At 48.3% G+C, this 22,250-nt stretch overlaps 1 protein-coding gene across 1 annotated transcript in view; it reads left to right on the forward strand.

Moving 5' to 3' along the window:
• Positions 1 to 22,250, forward strand: part of KANSL1L (KAT8 regulatory NSL complex subunit 1 like) — a 3,005,708-nt gene that overhangs the window by 896,871 nt on the left and 2,086,587 nt on the right. The window contains exon 5 of the mRNA XM_085647079.1: positions 13,282 to 13,489. Coding sequence (XP_085503205.1) covers positions 13,282 to 13,489 — 208 coding nt within the window. The remainder of the gene's footprint in view (positions 1 to 13,281; positions 13,490 to 22,250) is intronic.

Consider the following 22,250-nt stretch of genomic DNA (forward strand, 5'->3'; position numbering starts at 1 on the left):
GACAAGTGACATTGCACATGCACCCATGACAAACACAGGAATGTTGGGAGGAACTAAGGTGCACAGACTCATCACACAAGGACAGTTTACAACACTGGTGAATGACAGACATACTGCACAGTATGCGGTACATGGCCATGATGTCAAAGCTCACGTAAGGAGGGTGGTGATGGTGGTGGTGGAGGCGGTGGCGGGGACAGCCTCACTAGCTTGTGTTTGGTGGCTGCTGACACCCGCCTCCACAAGGGAGTCATCCTCCGAGCTGCTGTGGCCCTCAACTGGGGTGGATGGTGCGGAGGACTCCTCGGTGTGGCTCCACTCGCCCTCCGTGACACTGGGTCATCCCGACTCCTCTCCTTCTGTCCCAGTCAGGCTCTGTGGCTTCTCCTGGTCCATGGAGCTGTCCCCTCCTGTGGCCGTGGATGTATCTGGATAGAAATAGGAAGAAAGAGAACAACATCAGTCACCTGCACTGACTGCACACACCACAGTGAGTACATCACATCACAGGGCAAGGCCTGGTATCATCAGCTGAACACTGCTAAAAGTTTAGAATAAGCCAATTGTCAGTCTCACCATCAACCATGGCACATATAACCCTCCTGGACTTGCCCCCATATGGCTGTTGCATGTTGGATGCAATACCCCAATGTGCCGACATGCACCACCCACACATTATTTGGACATGCAAGTGAACATGTAGGAGTATGTCACTATACACACAGCACATCTCTTGCCACTGACTCAGTACAGTTGTCTGGATGAAGGGATGGGCAGAGACTCATTTCACATGCTTGTGATGCATGCCAGCAATACACACTATGATGTTCTCATGTGCTGATAGTCAATGCCGCACTTGGGTGCACGGAGCACGCTTGAACACAATGCAGGATCACTCATAGCAAGTTAAATGCCATGGCACTGGCATGCCTGGAAATCAGTCAACACTGTCTCCTGTCACAGGGGCAGGGCATCCAGACAACAACAGTATGCACTGTGTCACAATCATAGCTCAGGGGTAAAGCAAACTCTGCAGCTCACAAGTGCACTTGCCCATCCCCTGCAAACAACATATCCAGGACCCAGAAGACCCCATATCATGCAAATCAGACATATGAGTCTCTGCAAACACAACTCCCTGTACATTAGCACATCACAGTCTGCTGTGCATGTAACACAGCTGCCTGAAGTGCACAGGTGCATACACCATTGTGCGCTGTCAAACGATCACACAACTGTATGTCACACAGGCCTTGTCTCTCACAATCACATCTCAGATGTCCTGCTGACCCTCAAACTCATGAACACCCCAGTTGTACGTAACAGGAAACCACACCATAATGACACAGAGGCAGACACCTGAAGGCACATGTCACTAAGCACAACCTGTAAGTTGATACACAGGAGTGGGATTAGAGAGTGTTTCTAAATGCCCTTGAGTAGGCATGACTGTCCAGGTCTATGTGAAACAGTGTTTGGCCCTGGACAGTAGTCAGGTGGCTAAGCAAGTGTGACATACTTTATATTCATACTCCTGAGGCCCACAAATTGGAGTCCCCTGCTGCATGGGTTTGTTTGAAATACCCCAGCAACATGTGGCAAGTCAGACCAGCAATTGGGACACATATCAAGGGCACACACAGATCACATGTCAGATCTCATGCATTGGGTAAACAATTGACCCACCCATGAAATACACAACAGAGTCACGGGAACAGATGCTGTCCGGACACTGAAGCATAGCTGACTGCAGGGACACAGTGCCCTAGTGACACAAGCAACAGACTGTAGGGGCCACACCTGTGGAACAGATGAGGAGGGTGCATCACACAATTGAGGGACCTGAGTATTGGACTACAAGACCTACGTAATGTGAAAGTGTGACCAGGCCAAAAGACTGCAATTAGCATGTCAGACATAGTACACAGATTAGGCATGGACTTACCCCCTCCTTGCTGCTGTCTGGCCTTCAGCTGCCTATCCAGGTCCGGGAAGACCACCGCCAGTATCCGGAGCATGTGGGGGGTCAGGGTCCGGTGTCCGCCCCTCCTGCGAGGAGGTGACAACTTCATCTGGACTCTTGCGATCCTCCGGGTCCAGCCCCGAAGGTCCTGCCACCTCTTTGTGCAGTCGTGGATCCGGCGCTTGTAGAGCCCCACCGAATGAACTGCCCGGGCGATGGTCAGCCATATCTCCTGCTTCTGGTGGGCATCAACCTGTGAGGATGACAAAGTGAAAAGTACATTAACACACATGCCCCATATTCGTGCTGCACACATTTGGATAGACATGTCATCATCACAAAGGGAAATGAGTTACACAGGTAGTACAACCATGGGAAAGGACAAATCACCTGCATGTCTGACATGTTAACAATGCCTGGGAAGTTTAAGCTTGCACTAATGCACTTTAGCAGCAGGACACCTGTTCATTACATGTACCTACACACTTTGGGGGATGAAAGTACTCAGTGAGAATGCTTGCCACTGGTGTACACACTGCTAGTACTGCTAGTCAGACAACATGCATAATTAGGAAGGCAGTGGACTTCACACTCACCTGCTCCCCTGGTTTCCCATACAGCTTGCTGTACTGTGGAAGGAGCCCGTCCAGCAGGGCCTGGTTCTCCTCCTCAGTGAAGGCCGAGGCCCTCTCCAGAGTACGTGCCATAGCAGGAGCCAGAGGATGCAGAGACAACAGCAGTGGTAAATTGATACTTGTATAGCGCACTACTCACCCGCAAGGGTCTCAAGGCGCTTGTACGAATACCGCTGTGGAACCCATCCTGGCTTTCCCTGTGAGGCGTCCACTCCTGGGCACCCCCAAGGTGGAGGCCAGGCATCCTTAGCGTTGTGGTGGCCGTTGTGGAGATTAAGCAAGCTATTGCCCAGAGTTGCAGAGTGGGACTTCATGATTGGAATAGGCACCGAGGCGAGAATTGTCAGGTCCGTGGAATTTTGAGCCCAAGACCCTCCGAGGCGGGGAATTGAACCCTGGTCCCGGGCCAGACCTCTGCATCAGGGTCTGCTGCTCTAACCATTGAGCCACACTTCTCCACCAGTGGTAGCAGGGATGTGGTCCAGTAGCATGTAGTGCAGGCAAGTGAGCTCCTTGGGGTCCATCCAGCCTTTTATCTGTGCTGCAGAGGCAGACTCTGTGCCATGTGTCCCCAGTGATAGGTCCAACACAGTTGCATTCTATGAATCTGGCCAATCCATGGAAATGTACAACTCGTACACATCTTCCGCATCGTTCAAATCTTCACCTTCATAAAACCCTAGGAATTGCAACATTGTTGTAGGCATCCAACTGAATTTCCAGCGCACAACTCGTACAAGTTTTGAATCCGCATCTGTCTCCATGACAGTCCCGAGCCAATGGGTGCGCCCGACTCGGTCAACTGACTGTACAAAGCGTATTGTGAAAATACACATGCACCCGTCTCCATACGATTCAATGGCCAAGGCGTACGCCTGTATCGGAACATGCCTGCCCGACGCGCATGCATGATAGTCACCCGCGTCGGAGCTCATTGCAGTCAATGGCAAAGCGTACGCACGGCTCGGTCATGAACCGTGCAATGCGTACGCATTTTCACTCGTGTCGGAGCTCATTGCAGTCAATGGCAAAGCGTACGCACGGCTCGGTCATGAACCGTGCAATGCGTACGCATTGTCACCCGCGTCGGAGCTCATTGCAGTCAATGGCACAGCGTTCGCATGGCTCGGTCATGAACTGTGCAATTCGTACGCATTGTCACCCGCGTCGGAGGTCATTGCAGTCAATGGCAAAGCGTACGCACGGCTCGGTCATGAACCGTGCAATGCGTATGCATTGTCACCCCCGTCGGAGCCCATTGCAGTCAATGGCAAAGCGTACGCACGGCTCGGTCATGAACCGTGCAATGCCTACGCTTTGTCACCCGTGTCGGAGCTCATTGGTGTGACTATTTGACGGCTTCAACACACAATTACTTGCCAGGGACACATGTGCACACCTACCACACTACAGCATTGGCCACACAGTGTCCCATGGCATGTAAGGTTGCATTCCTTGTGTGTTTGGGGGGGGGGCAACATTGGTTTTGTTGTCCCTTGGCACGTTTGTTCAGCCACTCCCAGGCTTTGCACGTGTTCATGGGGGCAGAATCCGTTGTGTGTTGTGCACATTACCACTGTGATGTGCAACTGTACAGTAATGGGCATGAGTCATGGACACTGTTGCAGGTTGGATATGTTTAGTACATGTCACATACACCCTGAGTCCTGGGAGTGATGTCATGCAAGTCACAGTGAGACCTGTAGCCACAATTCTGGTGTGCACCCACAGTCTGTGTGCATGTTGTGTCTCAGATGTGGATGATCAAATGTGCCCAATGGGAGACAGTCTCCACATCCATGTGGTATGTGCAGCAACCTTGATGGTGTGTGTGTGTCTAAGAGACGTACATGTAGGGCCTGCAGAGACAACAGTGACCACTACCTGTGGGACTCACGCTTGCCTTGTGGCATGTACGGGATATGCCATGTCATGCCAGTGGCGATGTGGCAATACAGGGACCCTGGGTATCTGCATGGCAAAGATCTGTGATGCCTGGGAGACATCAGGCCTCACTTGTCACTGTGGTGTGTACTTGTAACGTCACAGCAGTACATAGGTAGGGTGATACAGCCCAATGATTGACCGTTGCACTATATGTGCCTTATGTGGACATGTGGAATTGAGATGTGAGGTGATGGGCATGTAGGTGACATATGTGTCCATGCCCAACAGCACACACCTCAGTACATTGTGTAATGTCATGATGTATCATGTGATATTGAGCCTGGTCATGGCCACATGGGTGGATGAACCGACAATCTTCCTTTGTGTCTCTGTTCTGCAGGGCACCAGCTGTCCATCGACTGTTCCCAGAGCTTGAAATCATGCAGGAACGCGACTGCATCCGATGGTACCACTTCACCAGGCCACTGATTGAGGAGTTGGCGGAGCAGTTGGCGCCACATCTGCTACCTGGCCGGACATCCCCTACAGCACTGACCCCAGAGATGAAGGTGATGGCAGCCCTGCACTTTGCTACTGGTACGTTCCAGTACACTGTGGCTACAGCAGGTGGGATGTCGCAAACTATGTTTAGTCGTGTGCTATGTGATGTCTTAGAGGGGATGTTGCATTTCCTTGACCTGTACATCAAGTTCCCTAGCCCAGATGAGCTCCCTGAAATAAAGGATGCATTTTATACACTGGGGAGGATGCCGAACGTCATCGGATCTATTGATGGTACACATGTGGCCCTGATACCACCACAGACACTTGAGCAGGCATACAGGAACAGGAAACATTTCCACTCGATCAATGCTCTGGTGGTATGTCTTGCAGACATGTGTATCACACATGTGTGTGCACGGTTCCCCGGTTCTGCGCACGATGCCTACATAATGAGGAGTAGTCGCATTGCAACGCTGATGTCACAGATGCCAGATCAGCGTGCCTGGCTTGTCGGTGTGTACTGACTGTTTACCATTGTGTGTGTTTGGCAATGTTGTATTCCGCACTCCTACAAAACTCAGATAATTGTTCAATTTTTTGTGTGTAGGTGACTCCGGATACCCCAACATGCCGTGGTTGCTGACACCCCTCAGGAACCCTGTGACCCCAGCCGAGATGCGCTACAATGAGGCACATGGTCGGAGCAGGAGGGTGATTGAGCGGACATTTGGCCTCCTGAAAAGCCGCTTTCGCCGCCTGGACAAGACCGGAGGGGCCCTCCCATATGAGCCTGCAAAGGTGTGCAAAATTATCCTTGTATGCTTCATGCTACACAACATGGCAGTGCGGAAGAAGGTGCCTCTCATCCAGGATGACGATGACCAATCTCCGCCACCTGTGGAGGATCCCGGCCTGGGCCACGATGCCAGTGATGATGAGGATGAGGGTGACGTCCGCTGACAGCTCATCAACAACTTCTTCACCGGAATGTGAGTTTCCAGGGTTGTTATGTCAATGTATGGAGTTAGCCTGAAATGTGTTGTGGCTGCTGGGTTGCTTTCTGAGTGTGTCTGTGTGCCACTTGACTGGATGCGTGCAGTGATGTGTCCATTCAGGTGGCCTGTACTCCACAATAGGGCAGTACTGCTAACTTGTTTCTGTGTAGATTTCTTGTGACAAGTTTTGTGCATGTGTATTGCATTTCTCTCCTGTTCTGCTGTGCTTTTGACTGTGTCTTGTGTATGTCCTTCCCAGGATACTTTGCCTGTTGTTTGGTCAACACTGACCCCCAACACCCAGAATCCAACACCAGTGTGGGAGTAGTCAATTGCCATCAAGTGATGTGCCACACACCCCCGGACTTCAATTCTCAGACACTCTGTGACCGTGTGTCCACCGTAACGTACAATTGCCTTGCAACTATTTTAGAATAAACATGTTGCTGATGTGTAATGAACATATGCTATGCTTTGTTAGGTGCTTTGTCTGTCTTCCCACATCTGAGTTACATTTGCTTACCTCACCTGTGGACTTGTTACCACTGACTGTGGATAGATGTTGTGTTTGTGCATACCTATGTGTCATACCTATGTGTTTCAGGTCAACATCATTTGTGGGATGAGTAACATGGCCATGGTGAGTATGTAAATGTAAATGTTGTATACTTGTAAAGCGCACAGCTGCCCCAGCAACGGGGTGTCCCGGCGCTGTATACCGCCGGGGAACCCATCCTGGCTTTCCCTGTGAGATGGCCCCTACTGGGCATCTCCAAGGTGAAGACAAGCATCCCCGGCGCTGATGGGGCCGTAAGTGGAGATTAAGCAAGCTATTGCCCAGAGTTGCTAAGTGGGATCCACGGTTAGAGTAGGCACCGAAGCGAGAATTATCGAGTCCGCTGACCTTGGCCCAAGACCCTGCCGCGTCGGGAATCGAACCCTGGTCCCGGCCCGACCTCTGCTTCCGGGTCTGCCGCCTCTAACCAGTGAGCCACCCCACCCCACTCCACTATGTGTTGGGTTGCCATAGTAGTGTGTCTCCCTCACATGTGTCACATCACCATGACTCACCTAACAGTGGTCACATTGTTGTAGTATTTGGCATGCACTGTGTTGTTTAGCAGATCGACATCTCCATGATACATGACAAGTTGGAATCACAACAGAGGCAAATATGGTGTACTGGTGAGTTTCTTTTCAAACGTGTGAGGAAAGTGCACAGGATGGTGGGGGCTGTACATTGGGTTTTGAATCCAAAGTTCACATTAGAGTTGGAAGTGTTGATAGATGAAATTTCCAGAGTAAAGTCCACAGTCATCTGCTACATTGGACCAACATGAACCCTCCATGTCATGTGGGCGAGTTGTGTGCGATTGGACAAGGTGAACGGGTTGCGCACAAAGAACATTGTCCAGAACAGGTTTAGAGGCCCTGGGGGATGTGCTGGGACATCTGCCTCTCACATGTCCTTCTTCGGACGACCCCTCTTCTTCTTGGGGGGGTGCCTCAGGTGCAGGCCTCTGCGGTGCAGGGGTCTCTCCGCCAGTCCTCCTCCCTCCCTGTGGCAGTGGCAGATGGTGTGGCAACAGATGTTGTGGTCACACAGGGAGGTGTGGACATGTTTATGCTGATCTGGCAGAGGCATTGGAGTATGTCCCGATGCACCGAAGTAAGGGCATCCCACTTTGCCTCCATGCGGGCATGGTGGGCAGCCTGCTCCTGTTGTATGTCCTTGAAGATCCCCACTACCTGGCCAAATCATTCGGTGCTATCCTGGTACGCATCTATGATACGTGCCAGTTGGGGGTCATCATGCAGTCCAGACCCCTCTGCAAGGCGTGCCCTCTGCCTTTCACCCCTCCCAGCTCCCCTATCCACACGGGCAGGACCAGCGGTGGCACCCACAGGTGGCACTGGGACCCCTGGGGTGGTTTTGCGGGGTGGTGTTGGCTGTAGCTACCGGGGTGTCCTGTGTCCCTGTGCAGTGGGTGTTCTGTGGCCTTGGTCTGTCCGTGTTGGCGGGAGTGCCCTGTTGGTTTCCAGATGCTGGAGGCGTGGGTACAGGGGGTGCAGATGTTGATGCTGCTGGTGCCAGGTTGTTCGTCGTCATCCGAAGAGGACAGAGACAGAGTCACACCAGAGAGCTCAATGTCCACCAGAGTCTGGGACTGGGAATCCTCTTCATTTGGTGCTGTGTCCCCAGTACCACCTGTGTTTGGAAGAGACACACAATGTAAGTTATGTTTCTACAGGCATCAATGGTTCACAAACATGACATTTTCTACTGTACGAACGGATGCCTGCCTGTACACTGCTGTTTTCCGTCTTGTCACGGACAGAAATTGATATTGTTGTTGCACATTGCCCAGCCATATAGAAACATTTCAATGTGCATGTCGAAGTGTGTGCATGCTCAGCTCATCGATAGATTTGTCTGTACATGACCATTACTACTCAAGGGCCATCATGTTGCTGACACAGGTGTGCCATCCCTGTACACAATGTGAGATTTAACAAGGACATACGTGCTATTCCACTGTCGATATGTTGTACTATTGGAGCATGTGTGGTAACAGAGTTTGCTAGTCTTTGTGTGCCACATTGGTGTATTGGTACAACATGGTCACAGTCCGGTATGACTGTGATCTCTTTGGAGGGAGTGTTTTCTTCCAGTGTTCCTAGTTCCCATCTCATTTCATACAAGTGATGATGTCACCATCGTTAATGAGTCTGGTGCTGAGTTTTGTACGTGCATATGTGATTTGACTTGTCAATGTTCTCCATGGTGACATGGATTGGGCAAGGTAGCACTCTGGCTTTTCAATGTTCATGACAGTGAGGGCCGCTGGTGTGTGTGTTGCAGTTTGGCTGCTGTGAGTAGCATGTCTCCTCCAACGCTGTCCAGGTTTGACCTTGTGTCTACATTGTCTATGTGAGTGAGTGGTGTGTTGTGTGAAGGATGCCTATGTTTCAGCACGATGTAGGAGTGGAATGCAGCTCACAACAGCACCGAGTGTGAATGAGACCATGCTATGGTGTCGGCTATATGGTGTGTCCATTCCATTCACTGTCACATGTCCCCTGTCAATGATGTATATGTGAGTTCCTGTGTGTTTTGTGCAATGTACCATATATATGGTTCTCCACATTTGTCATCTGCAAGACACACCTCCCCTCACCGGCCAGGGGGCACCCCTGGACACTGCATCCACAGACAATGATTTTGAACATATGGTTGCAATGGCTGTTTGTGCGACCGAGTTTTGTTTGGTCAGTGCATATGTGTGATTGTCAGACACATCATTTCTCAGGCCCAGTGTCAGACATCTTGTCAGTCCCTTTCCACTCCCTGTGAGGCGAGCATGGCTCAGTGTGAGCTTGCTGGGCCATGTGGGTGGGTGGGGATTGTCTGTGACTGCAACTCCCATCATGCTCTTGGCTACACCCCCCTTCCCAGCATGCCCATACTTCCTCCCTCTTGACTCTGCTTCCCTGTGACGGGGTGTGACAGCAATGGCAAGATGGCTGACTGTGAAGTCCTGGTGTTTGTTGTTGTCCAGTTGCCAGCATGGCCTTGTGCTCCCCACAACAGAACCCAGTGTCAGACATCTTGGCAGTCCCTTCCCACTCCCTGTGAGGCGAGCATGGTTCAGTGTGAGCTTGCTGGGCCATGTGGGTGGCTGGGGATTGTCTGTGACTGCAACTCCCGTCATGCTCTTGGCTACACCGCCCTTCTCAGCATGCCCATACTTCCTTCCTCTTGACTCTGCTTCCCTGTGAGGGAGTGTGACAGCAATGGCAAGATGGATGACTGTGAAATCCTGGTGTTTCTTTGCCTTCAAGTCCAAAGAGAGCCCCTGTGCTTCACACAGCAGCACCCAGTATGGGGTATCTTTTGCTGATATTTCACTGAGGTGTGGGTCAATTCATTCTATCCAGTGAGTTGTGTGGAGTTTATGTTAAGGGGGGGGGGGGGGTCTCCCCATGCTGGTAAGTATGGTCAGATCTGTCAGTCCTCCTTCCCACCCGGCCAGACATCCCACCATGAAACGTGCTCCCATTGGAGGGCGTGCAAGTTGTCTTTCAGGATGTCAGTCAGTGGTGTCCTGCTTTGCACACAACCCCTACCAGGGCCTTGTGCTCCCCACAGCAGGATCCAGTGTCAGCCATCTTGTCATTCATTTTCCACTCCCTGTGATGTGGGCATGTTTCAGAGAGGTCTTGATGGGCCAATTTTAAGGGGGAGCATTATCTGTGCCTACAAACCTCATCATGCTTTTGGATACACTCACTTCACCTGCATCCCCACTATTCCTTCCTATCAGTCAGCCGCACTGTGAGGTAGTGTGTTTGTGGTAGCAAACCGTCTGGCAGTGTTTATTTGGCTTTGTGCCACTGCCTTGCTCTATTTGTTTGTAGGTTGGTACATGTCATGACACAGTTCCAAGTCACTATGAGATGGCAGGTATTGTGTTTGTCTGACTAGCATACACATCTTGGGATGATTATCTATTGGTTACTGTGGCTTTGCTTGCGGTGCATGGTTTCACTGTCCCCTTGCCACACAATATTGAGTATGTTGTTTGTGTACTCACCAGGCTCTGGTATGTCTGTTAGACCATGGACGCTCTCTGGTGGTAGGATGTCCCGTACCTTCTCCTCCCAGGTCCTGAATTAGACTGGTTTGGCAGGAGGGCCTCTGCCAGTGCACTGACTGAAGGCGTGATCTTTCTCGATGAGTTTCTTGATCCTCCTGCGCACGTCATACCACCTGTTCTGGATATCGTCCTTTGTGCGCCAAACAAATGTGGCTCTACTCTGATGATCTTGTCTACCAGCACTTCTAACTCACTATCTGTGAACTTTGGATTCTTCTTTGGGGGCATGGTGATTGGTGGTGGTGGTGAGTTATGTGTGTGTGAGGGTGCAAGGGAGGGTGGGTTACTGTGGGTTTAGCTAGCTGTATGTGTGAGTGCTTTTGGTGAGGTGCTAATGGTGTGTGAGTTGTGTGATGGGTGAGTTGTGAGTGTGTCTGTGGTTGCTGTGTGATGGTGTTTGCTGCTGGCTGTGTCTCCTATTTGCAAAGGATCATGGTAGTGATTGATGTCCTTGATATTGGTGCAGTTGTGGGTGTGTCTTTGTCCCAGTGTTTTTGGGGGATATTTATTGGCTTTGTCATTGCTTGTTTGGTCCTTTTTTTGTATTTTTTCCTTTAGGTTTTCTAGGCATGAAGGAGACGTTCTTCTGACCGAGACGGACGCTGACATTGGCTCGTGCGGGCTTCTCCGCCTCGTTCACGCTGACTATATTCTGTGTTTCATACACGTCGGTCGCGGAGATCTCTATTACTTGTGGGCCCGGTTTTCTGTTCGTGTCAGTCATGCGGCTTGGGCTCCGTGCGAGTCGGTCTGGTTTTACACGCATTGCATCGTACTGCGCGGATCGGACATCGCGGGTACGTGTTGGTCGGGTTCATTCCAGGTTTGTGTCGGTCGGTGAAACTCGCGTCGGTTTTCCGGCCGGATTACTATCTTCCCTACGGCTTGGTCGTACGGCTTGTATTCCATACGTGTCGGTTGTAATTTACACATGTTGCATCGTACTGCACGGGTTGTACGGCGGTGGTCCGTGTCGGTCGGTCTCCGGTTCGGGTCCGTGACGGTCGGTACGTTTTGTGACTGGAATCAGAATCGGCCCCATAGTATCTTTCAAAGAGCAGAATAAAGTGCACTGAGGTAGTCATATAGACATGACCAGAAAATGTACATCTTTTTAAACAAAGATGTTTTTATTCATGATTTCTCAATAGTTTGAAAACAAAATTGAGGTGGGTATATCAGATATGTATTTTTAAAAAATAAAAAAAATATATAGATATATATATATATTTTTGTTGATGCTCTATATCATGGAATAGGGAATACCATACAAAATGGGAATACCAGGTCCTTTATTGCATGTTGTTCCTGATCCAGAGCCTATTAATGGTTTCTTTACCGCTGACATTTACCACCTTCTTTGAGCAGGTGGTAAATATTAGCAGCAAGGCAGTCCTGGAGGATGGCATTACCCACAACACTGTGATGCTGGAGGGTGTGGGTGGACTGAGCTGACCCTTTGTGTGCTGCCCTTGTCTGCAAACATCCACAGTTTGAATAGGTGCAAATTTGCATCTGGTAAAACCAAGCCGGAACTCAGATTGCTGGGTCGAGAAACACAAGTCTGATTGTACACAAGGGGGGTAGGAGCTCACTGCCTCTAATCCCAGTACAGTTCACCGCATTGCAATCTGGTAAATTTGCTTACTTCAAAGTTGCTGTAGTTTTTCACCGAAGTTGGTGCAGGTAGTGCTTTTATCTCTAGAAACGTGTTTCTGGGTTTAGCCCTTCATCAGTAGAGAGCAGAAGTAGTAGACGGCAGAGAAAAGTCATATGGGTTTGCTTAAATTCTGCCCATGTCTTCACAAGTCACAGAACCACTCCACAGGCACACAGGTGCATCCCAGGTGAACTTGTTGGCTCACGGGAGTGTTTTTAAACACAATGGAGGAGGGATAACACTGCCTCTCATTCCAACACAGTTCACAGTTCACCCAATTGCATTTTGGTAAATGCAGTACCCTTACTTCAAAATTGCCTTAAAATTTAAAGATTGTATTCCAAGTTTCTCCATTTTTGGTGCACGAACAATAGGAGGCATTACAAGTTACGTACCCTGGAATGGGGAATACAATACAAGCGGGGAGTACCAGGTCCTTTTTTGCTTGTCTTCCCTGATGCCAGGCCTAATAACGGTCTCTTAACCACTGACATTTACCACCTTATTTGAGGAGGTGGTAAATAGTAGTTGGAGGGAGTGCTCCAGTTCGAGCAGAGGAGTTGCTGCAGTTCTAGATGATGGCGTTGCCCGCAATACTGTTATGCTGGGGGGAGTGGTTGGACTGAGCTGAATCTATGTCTGCAAACATCCACAATTTGATCAGGTACAAATTTGCATCTCGTAAAATCATGTCCGAAATGGGATTACTCTGTCGTCTGTATGCAGTTTCTTGGAACTGTGTCCCCACCCCCAGAGAGACCCCAAATCTATAGCTGGTTTTTAGTCTTCCAGCCATCCATTTAAATATTTCTGGAACATAATCAGAATTAGAAAGGGCAATTTGAATCCAGGATGTACTGTTGTAAGGGTATTTTATTTTTCGTTTCCTTTCCTTGTCTCTTCATTTCTTTTCGCTGGTTTGTGCTGTTAGATGGCTTCTTTCCTTGGGCTAACTGTTTGCTGATTTATCGCTTTTCAGTGTTTTACACAGCAGAGAAGATGACTATTCCTCCAAAAAGAAGTTATTGAGCCAACAGCATATGAAGAAAAGGAAAAAAGATCATTCACGAGTGAGGTCTCCATCTATAAACATCGCTGCATGCACATCGGCACGGAGCAGGCCACTGCATTGTCTTCATAGGAGAAAACTATACAAGCTTTACTCTTCATGTCCTTTTAATACACAGGTGCCGTAACATGTTTTTCTTAAATGACAAAAAGAGCATCAGAATTTCTCTGACTTTCCCAAAGCATGTCCTTCCTAGTGCTCAAAACATTAACTTAACATTAACTCGACATGGCTCCTTAGATTTGCCTGATCATGTATTTACATGTGTTTAGTTTATTCTGTTTTCTATAAGTTTTGAAGTGGTAAGGTTTGACTAATTTTTAGATCTGACTACTGACAGCTTATGCTATTGCTAGATATTATATCAGAATGCAACACACATAAGATACAGTACTAATAGCTAATTCTAACTTCAGATTCCGCACATATCCCAAAGATGGCAGACTGGATTCAGGAGATTTTTCAGCATCGCTCGTAAGCCACCCAAGCATGCTGATGTCAATTCCTTTCTTTGCATGCCTTTGTATGTGGATCTCTAGCTAGCTCCTAACTTTTGTTGTGGGTTTATAATTTTTTTCTAGAATTAATTCTCGAATAAGCACAGATCATGTCACTTCCTAAAACTACAGGGTTTAAACACTGTTAGAACTGTCTCAAGCAGATGGCTGTGACAGATCCCCACAAGGTGTGTCTTTGGTGTTTGAGTCTGGGTCATGACTCAAGTTGCATAAGAAGTGTGTCCTTATGCACCCGAAAGCTTTCTGGCATTGCAAAATCAAGTTGTATGTTCCCAAACACAGCAAGATGTCACTTAAGACCCACTCCTGCTCAAAGTTGAGGTCATGGACCTGTTCCTGCTTTCGTGGCCACTCATTTAACAGGTCATCATTTCGGTCCAAATACTCTGGTAAAACGAAGTCCAAAAAGAAACATGAGAAGTACAAGCAGGTCTCGTCCCAGTCTTGCCACTCTCATTCTGTAAAGTCACAAAGATGTCAAGTTGCTCCTGGGTCTTGCTCCCAGTCCCTTGCTGAGGAGCCAATTCTACTACTGATCCAGATGCACCCTGAATTCCAGGGGCTGTTGAGATGCCACAACAGATTAAGACGTGAAAGGAAGCCATGCTGTGAATCTTTGGCACCTTGCTGGATCTTTCTGGCATGCCTTCAGGCCCTTTGGATCTGTGAAGGTTTACTGTCAGTTTATTGCAGGCTGGCCACCCTTGTCACCCTCTGTGCCACCCAAACCCACTTCAGGTTCTGCTCCGACTCTGGAGCAGAAACCACATTCGGCACCATGGTCAACGCATGCTCCTGCCACACCGTCATCAACCTTGGTGCCATTGACTCTGAAGGAGGACATAGATTGTATTGTCATGTCTGACTCTGAAGAAGATCTGCTATACTGTTCTGGCGAAATCAGTTTTGAAGTGCTGATCCCCAGTTCATATAGACTGTGATAAAACAGTACTTTCGCCTAGGAGCCACCCTCTAATGCTCCCAACAACTCTTTGAATCAGACTCTGACCAAAGTCAATCAGGTTTTTGTAATGATTGTGATGATGAGGATGGGTTTCCCCCATAAAATGATTATGCCATTTTTTATTTGGACCTACACAAGGCAGGTGGATTGGACACTTGCCCTGAGACAGTGCTGGAATCTCCCCTTGGCCCTTCATTGGAAAAGGTGAATGGCTGAAGTCCAGGACTTAGTTACCATCTGTTGAGGTAAAATCCAGCATCCTCACTGAAGTCTTACAGCCAGGGCAGGCCTCAACTAAGCCCTTACTGCCATTCTGTAAGCCATATCTGACACCCTCATGGGTACTTTGGCTAAACTTTGTTTCTGACCACCTGTGAGCAGACAGGTAGCACAGTGCTACAGATCGGCTCTGGGTGACCCTGCCTTCTTGATTAATCAATCTACTTCTGGAAGCCTTGTAGATAAAACATGTACTAGCAGGGTTCATCCCATTTCTTTATATACAACCCCTCCCCCCTCCAGAAAGTAAAAAAGAATGTAGGAATTTAGAAAGCTGATGTTCACATCAGGCAGCCTTGTCCGTCATTGCCAGCTCCTTTTTAGGAAGATGCTTCCATGCACTATGGGACATGGTCTCAGAGATCTTGAAGGAAGTCCCAGAGGAGTTACGTGCCAACTTGGCACAAACTATTGGGGATGGCCAAGACGTGGCCACATATGCTATCTGATCAGGAATAAATGCCACTGATTGCTTAGGCAGAGCAGTCAGGACTAGTGTGTTCGTCGTCGACCTCATTACCGCCGTCGAAGAAGAGGCCTACACAGTCTCCGACGTCGAGGCGGCATGAGTCTCCGTCGTCGAGAAAGGCTTCGACGTCGAAGCGTACTACCTCGGGCTCGAGGTATGTTCAGGATGTGGGTAAATCGACGTCTAAACACCCATCGACGTCTAAACACCCATCGACATCGAGGCACTCTCCGTCGCCTCACTGTAGATCGACGTCGAGAAGTTTGCCGACGGCAAAGGGGTCTCGAGACCAGTCGACGTCGAGAGCATTACAGTCGACATCGAGGAGGCGAGAGCGCTCGCCGTCGAAGTCACCACGACACCAGAGACGATCGACGTCGAGGTCTTCTTTGAAGTCAACGTCGAGGGAGAAGCACCGGTCGATGTCAAGGCGATCGACGTCGAGAGACAAAGAGCCTGCTGTTGCCTTGGAGGAGGTTGGAGAAGCATCTCTTTCGCCCTCAAGGTCTGGATCGTCTCCAGAACTACATATTGTCCAGGTCTCCCCGGAGTGCTCTCCGGTGGTTGGTGAGGAGACCCGGTGTAGGAAGCCTAAGACCCTCAGTAGCCCGGTTTTGGACTTTTCCCGTACCTATTCTCCTTCACGTCTGTCAAGAGATTCTCCATGACATACTGAGGCTCCAAGAAGAACACCACGAAGATCAAGATCACCGACTGTGGTTTCTTCCAGAAGGAGAAGTCCGCGCAGATCGCGCTCTCCACATGCCCGCCATGTGCGATCAAGAGACAGATCTCACTCCTATCATTCCGAAGAGAAGGCGGCAGAGGTTTCCCACCTGGTCTTCTTCCACCAGATCCTCGATCAGAGATTATTCTCCAACATTTACATCTACACCTCCATCCTGAGTGTCACCAATTGAGGATATCACCACGTTCAATGAGGTTCTCTGTAGAGGAGTGAATAAGTTGAACATCACTATGTCGGTCCCGACTGTTTCCTCCTCTGTGATTTTCGAGACTCTCCATCACCGCTCTTCAGTCCGGCCTTTGCTTCCTCTTGTCACTGGCATTATCAAACTTGCTACACAGACTTTTTTGACACCGGCAACGGTGGAATCTGTGCCCTCCTGCATAGCAAAAAAATACAAGGCCCCTAGAGAGGTATGATATATCCTTGTGGGATTCTCTGGGCCGTTTTGCGGATAAACTTCCAAAAGAAGATCAGTAGGATTTTCGAGAAATATTGCAAGAGGGAGGTCTGGTGGAGAATCAGGTTATTAGTGCTTCCGCTGATTCAGCTGATCTGGCTGCCCACGAGTACTCTCATGGTATCTGTTCGAGGCGTTCTGCTTGGTTACGTTTGACTGGCCTTAAGCGCAAGGTTCAACGGAAGATCACCAATCTACCTTTCAACGGGTCTTCTCTCTTCGGTCCGCATGCGGACGAAGATGAAAGCAGAGTTGGACACAGTGAAAGCTGTGGAGCTTGACAAACAGAAGGCATTTCATAGGTGTTTCCGCTCCTACGATAAACGCCCATTCCAGCAGAGGGGCCAAATCCACCAGTGGTCGTCACAGGGTCAGCAGCAGAGGTCTCATTTTAATCAACGGAGACCAGGTAGAGGAAGAGGGAACAATAAGCAGCAGACCTCTACCCCAAAGCAGCCATCGAAGTAATAAGAGAGTGCTTCCTCTAAACACGTTGTCCCCTCCGGTAGGAGGAAGTATTGCATGTCATCTGGAGGAGTGGAGACATATAACCGACGACAAATGGGTGTTAAATATTGTCAAGAATGGATATTTGCTACGGTTCAAGACCCCACCACCATCGGTTCCTCCAAGCGGAGAACTCTGCTTGTGTCATCCCATTTTACACGAGGAAGTAAACAGCCTTCTGCAAAAGAAAGCCATAGAGTATGTTCCTGTTCATCAGAGGAGCCAGGGGATATACTCTCGATATTTCCTGGTCACAAACAGAGGTCCTTCAGTGGAGTACAGACCAAATCCGGACCCACGCATCTTGAACAAATATATCCGCAAAGAAAAGTTTCGGATGCTTGCCCTGCACCAGATCTTCCCTCATTTACATCAAGGAGACTGGATGTGCTCCATAGATCTGCAGGATGCCTATTTTCACATTACAGTGTCCAGGAAACATCGAAAATTTCCAAGTTTTCAAATTGCTCTACGCCATTTTCAGTTCTGAGTTCTACCATTCGGTCTCAAGTCAGCCCCACGGACTTTTTCGAAGTGCATGGCACTGGTGGCGGCTTTACTCTGCAGGCAAAGAATATTCATTTATCCAAACCTGGACAACTGGCTTCTGAAGAGTTCCACTCCATCCCTACTTCAGTCACATCTCTCCTACAGTCTCCAATTACTGAACAAGTTGGGTCTACGAGTCAATTTCCAAAAATCGATTCTCAACCAGACTCAGAACATTCACTACCTAGGGTCGTCACTGGACACCGTGGAGGCAAGCGTGTGTCCTTCGGCGGAGAGATTTTTATCGATCAGGATGAAATATCGAGAACTCCTACAGTCACACCACCTGACGGTCAGACAAGTGTCCTCTCTCCTGGGGTCCATGGCTTCCTGCATCTTCATCGTCCCCAATGCCAGATTGCACATGCGTCCCCTGCAGCAGGCGTTGGGAGATCAGTGGGTGCAAGCATCAGGCAGTTGGGAGGATCGGATTACTCTTCCCCAATTTGCCAGGGACTCCATCAGGTGGTGGACAAAGAAGTCACATCTAATTAAAGGTGTTCCCCTCCATCAAGAGACTCCGACTCAGACCATAGTTACGGACGCCTCCCTACAAGGTTGGGGTGCTCATATGGATCACCTTCAAGTACCCCGACTATGGTCGGACACAGAGAGGGGATATCATATCAACTTACTGGAGTTGAGGGCCGTCCAGCTAGCCCTCAAGTCTTTCTTCCTGTCTCTTCAGTCCAGCTCCCTCTTGATTCAGACGGACAACACCACAACAATGTTTTATCTGAACAAGCAGGGAGGCACCAGGTCCAGAATTCTGTCCAAGGAGGAACAAATCATTTGGAAATGGTTACTGGCAAGACACCTCACCATCACGGCGATCCATGTGCCGGGCGTTCTAAACGTCCAGGCAGACTTCCTAAGCAGAGAATTCGTAGAAGCGCACGACTGGGTGCTAAACAACGAAGTCGCTCAGGATATTTTTCGAAGACAGGGGTGCCGGACATAGACTTTTTGCAGACGCAACAAACGCCAAATGCCCCGTCTACGCGTCCAGGTTTTACCAACCAGGTTCAAGCGGGAATGCTCTGTTGATAAGATGGTCTCAGAGCTTACTCTACGCTTTTCCTCCGCTGCCTCTCATTCCGGCAGTGATCACCAAGTTCTACAAGACCAACTCCAGGATGATTCTGATTGCTCCGGAGTGGCCGCGCCAGTGGTGGTACCCCGACCTTCTACAACTCTCCGAGGTCCCACGCTGGAGGTTACCTTACCGTCCAGACCTGCTGTCCAAGAGCCAGGGGAGAGTGTTTTACCCCAAACTCTCCTCACTCAGGCTGACAGCATGGCTCCTGAAGTCTTGCAGTATGGACACTTAGACTTGCCAGTGGACTGTATGAACATCTTTAAGGAAGCTAAGAGACCTTCTACCAGGGCTTCCTATGCTTTCAAGTGGAAGCGTTTTTACATTTGGTGCTTGAATAATGGGGATGTATGACGTTACAACGCACACTTTTACAACGCATGCACTTACAACGCATTTTTTACAACGCATAATCCATTACAACGCATGACATTACAACGCATGACACTACAACGCATTTTTAAAAAATACCTTTACAACGCATTGCCATTACAACGCATACTACCTTTACAACGCATACCATTACAACGCATTATATTAAATTACATTTAAGGTAAGTATTAGATAGTATAGGGGTAAAAATTACTATTCTAACTCCAGGGGGTGCAACAGTAGGGTAAGTGTTGGATAGTATAGGGGTAAAAATTACTATTCTAACTCCAGGGGGTGCAACAGTAGGGTAAGTGTTGGATAGTATAGGGGTAAAAATTACTATTCTAACTCCAGGGGGTGCATCAGTAGGGTAAGTGTTGGATAGTATAGGGGTAAAAATTACTATTCTAACTCCAGGGGGTGCATCAGTAGGGTAAGTGTTGGATAGTATAGGGGTAAAAATTACTATTCTAACTCCAGGGGGTGCATCAGTAGGGTAAGTGTTGGATAGTATAGGGGTAAAAATTACTATTCTAACTCCAGGGGGTGCATCAGTAGGGTAAGTGTTGGATAGTATAGGGTTAAAAATTACTATTCTAACTCCAGGGGGTGCATCAGTAGGGTAAGTGTTGGATAGTATAGGGGTAAAAATTACTATTCTAACTCCAGGGGGTGCATCAGTAGGGTAAGTGTTGGATAGTATAGGGGTAAAAATTACTATTCTAACTCCAGGGGGTGCATCAGTAGGGTAAGTGTTGGATAGTATAGGGGTAAAAATTACTATTCTAACTCCAGGGGGTGCAACAGTAGGGTAAGTGTTGGATAGTATAGGGGTAAAAATTACTATTCTAACTCCAGGGGGTGCATCAGTAGGGTAAGTGTTGGATAGTATAGGGATAAAAATTACTATTCTAACTCCAGGGGGTGCATCAGTAGGGTAAGTGTTGGATAGTATAGGGGTAAAAATTACTATTCTAACTCCAGGGGGTGCATCAGTAGGGTAAGTGTTGGATAGTATAGGGGTAAAAATTACTATTCTAACTCCAGGGGGTGCATCAGTAGGGTAAGTGTTGGATAGTATAGGGGTAAAAATTACTATTCTAACTCCAGGGGGTGCATCAGTAGGGTAAGTGTTGGATAGTATAGGGGTAAAAATTACTATTCTAACTCCAGGGGGTGCAACAGTAGGGTAAGTGTTGGATAGTGTAGTGTAATATTATGCGTTGTAATGGTATGCGTTGTAATGGTAGTATGCGTTGTAATGGAATGCGTTGTAAAGGTAGTTTTTAAAAATGCGTTGTAGTGTCATGCGTTGTAATGTCATGCGTTGTAATGGATTATGCGTTGTAAAAAATGCGTTGTAAAGGTAGTGCGTTGTAAAAGTTGCGTTGTAAAGGTTGTTCCCCGAATAATGGTCATGACCCGGTTAGAGGATAAGAACAGGTCCTTTTGCTGTATCTCTTACACCTGGCTAAGTCGTGCTTGCAGTTCACATCTATTAAGGTACACTTAGCAGCAATTACAGCATATAGGAAGTCACCTACGCAGGGTTCTTTTTTCCAGATGCCAGTGGTGAAAGATTTTCTTGAAGGGTTAAAAAAAGGTGTATCCACCAGTACGAGCCCCTTCTCCTCCATGGGAGCTCAACGTGGTCCTTACCAAACTGAAGGGAGCACATTTTGAACCAATACACAAGTCCTCACTGCACCACTTGTCCTGGAGAGTGGCTTTTTTGGTGGCTATTACGTCAGCTCGTAAAGTTAGTGAGTTACAAGCATTGTGTTGTAAGGAACCCTACACTGTTTTTCATTCAAATAGGGTGGTTCTCAGAACTCATCCTAGTTTTCTGCCGAAAGTGGTTTCAGGGTCTCAGATTTCCACATTAATCAGGGGATCACCTTACCTACTTTTTTCTCTAATCCTTCTACTCCCCCTGAACGGGCCCTACACTCGTTAGACCTTAAGAGAGTGTTGAAGTTTTATCTGGACAAGACCAAAGATATAAGAAAGACAGACCGATTGTTTGTCAACTACGGTCTTATTAATACAGGTTTAGCAGCTTCTAAAAAGTCCATTTCAATGGGGATAGTCTCCTGCATTTCTTTGGCCTATCAGTTGGCTAATAAGTCTTTTCAGGGAAGGCCTAAAGCACATTCAACCAGAGGAAAGGCCTCTACTACGGCACTCCTCAGGAACATTCCCATAGCAGAAAACTGCAAAGCAGCTACATGACGGTCTGTTCATACTTTTTCCCACCATTACTGCTTAGATTCAGATGCTCAGGCAGATGCTCAAGTGGGGCGGGGATCTCTGAGAAATATGTTTGGTTGATTGTCTGTTTAAACTGTATCATTGTTTTTTTATTCCTGGTGCTGGATTGCTCGTCCGCGAAGTGTGGGGTATGGGCTTGCTATTCTTTTCACTGCTTATGACTATTGATGGGTATCCCCTGGAAGAGAAGGATAAATTACTTACCCGTAATCCTAGTTCTCTTCCAGGGGTATACTCATCAAAGTCATAAGCACCCCTCCCGCCTCCCCAGATGAGCAATGTTAGTACAAGGTTTAAAGATGTTTAGTACGCCTTTACAAAAAGAACTGACCTAACTGTCACCTGTGGGGCATGCTGGGAGCAGAGTGTTCCCTGGAGTTCTTAAAGGCAAAGTGCTTAGAATCTTGGAAGCCTTAAAGGCAAGGTGCCTGTTCTCTTTTCTGTACTAAGACAGTTATTCTTATGCAGCCTATGGGCCAAACTGCTTGCAATTACCTGTTCTTCCTTGTTTTGGAATATAAAGGATTCTTGTATGAAACCATTACAGTGTATGGTCTCTATTACAAGGAGTTTTGAGAGGCTTATTTTCATACCTGTATTTTAGATTGTTGTTTGGACTGCATATTTACTTATATGTGGGTATTCG

This window comes from Triturus cristatus, chromosome 3_2 (assembly GCF_964204655.1).
Source record: "Triturus cristatus chromosome 3_2, aTriCri1.1, whole genome shotgun sequence".
NCBI classification, from domain to species: domain Eukaryota; kingdom Metazoa; phylum Chordata; class Amphibia; order Caudata; family Salamandridae; genus Triturus; species Triturus cristatus.